General features: G+C 70.5%; 1 protein-coding gene across 2 annotated transcripts in view; it reads left to right on the top strand.

Annotated features, from left to right (window-relative positions):
• Nucleotides 1-500: 500 nt before the first annotated feature.
• The window catches only part of TBC1D10A (TBC1 domain family member 10A), a 30,222-nt gene continuing 29,850 nt past the window's right edge, over nucleotides 501-872 (top strand). For both annotated transcript variants that reach the window (XM_024768028.1, XM_024768029.1), the window contains exon 1: nucleotides 501-767. In XM_024768028.1, the coding sequence (XP_024623796.1) occupies nucleotides 559-767 (209 nt within the window). In that variant the 5' untranslated portion in view covers nucleotides 501-558. The remainder of the gene's footprint in view (nucleotides 768-872) is intronic.

Here is an 872-nt window from a genome sequence, read left to right as displayed (position 1 = left end):
CTGCTGAACTTCTAGCTCAGCCTAGGTCTTTAAGCCGCCGAGTTTCCCTGGGCGTGTCCCCGGACCCATCCCGCGTCTCCTCAGAGCTCCTCATAAATGAGTGGGAGGAGAATCCCCACCCACGTCCCTAGGGTCTCGCGAGGAGTGTGGGGGTTCAGGAGGCAGAGGCGGAATTCCTAGTGGGAGCCCTCGGTCTCGGCCTGGGCAGCGCGGCAGGTGTCGGACCAGGCCCGGGCTAACCCGGAAAGGCCCGAGCAGCTTTTTCAGGTGTTCTAGTGATTGGCAGCCCAGGGGGGAGGGCTTCGGGTGACGGCTGCCCCGCCCCCTCACGTCGGGCCTGTTGGCGCCAGCCTGGGGGAGGTGGGCGGGTCCCGGGGTCTGCGGCGCCCATTGGGCATGGGGGGGAGGAGGTGCCAGGGAAGGCCTAGGGCCCCGCCCCCAGCTTTGTGGCGACCAATGGGCGCGGCTCATGGGCGGGGCGTCGGTGGCGTCGGCGGAGGTCGGGCGGCTGAGGTGGCTGAGGTGGCCGCTGAGGCTGAGGCGGCGGGCGCGGCCGGGATGGCGAAGAGCCACGGAGAGAACGGGCCGCGCGCGCCTGCAGCCGGGGGGAACCTGTCGGGGACCCGGGAGAGCTTGGCCCCGGGGCCCGACGCCGCAACCGCCGACGAACTCAGCTCTTTGGGCTCCGATTCAGAGGCCAACGGCTTTGCCGAGCGCCGCATCGACAAGTTCGGCTTCATCGTGGGCTCGCAGGGCGCCGAGGGCGCGTGAGTATCTCCGGGGCTCGGAGCCGGGGGACCGGCGGCCGGGGGCGGGACCCACGGGGGGTCCTCGACGCGGACAAAACCGCTCTCAGAAAGGACAGACACGTC

The sequence above is a fragment of the Neophocaena asiaeorientalis genome, unplaced genomic scaffold, assembly GCF_003031525.2.
Source record: "Neophocaena asiaeorientalis asiaeorientalis breed wild unplaced genomic scaffold, Neophocaena_asiaeorientalis_V1.1 scaffold828, whole genome shotgun sequence".
Lineage (NCBI taxonomy): Eukaryota > Metazoa > Chordata > Mammalia > Artiodactyla > Phocoenidae > Neophocaena > Neophocaena asiaeorientalis.
The sequence above is the reverse complement of the archived record's forward strand: the minus strand, read 5'-3'. Positions and strand labels throughout refer to the sequence as shown.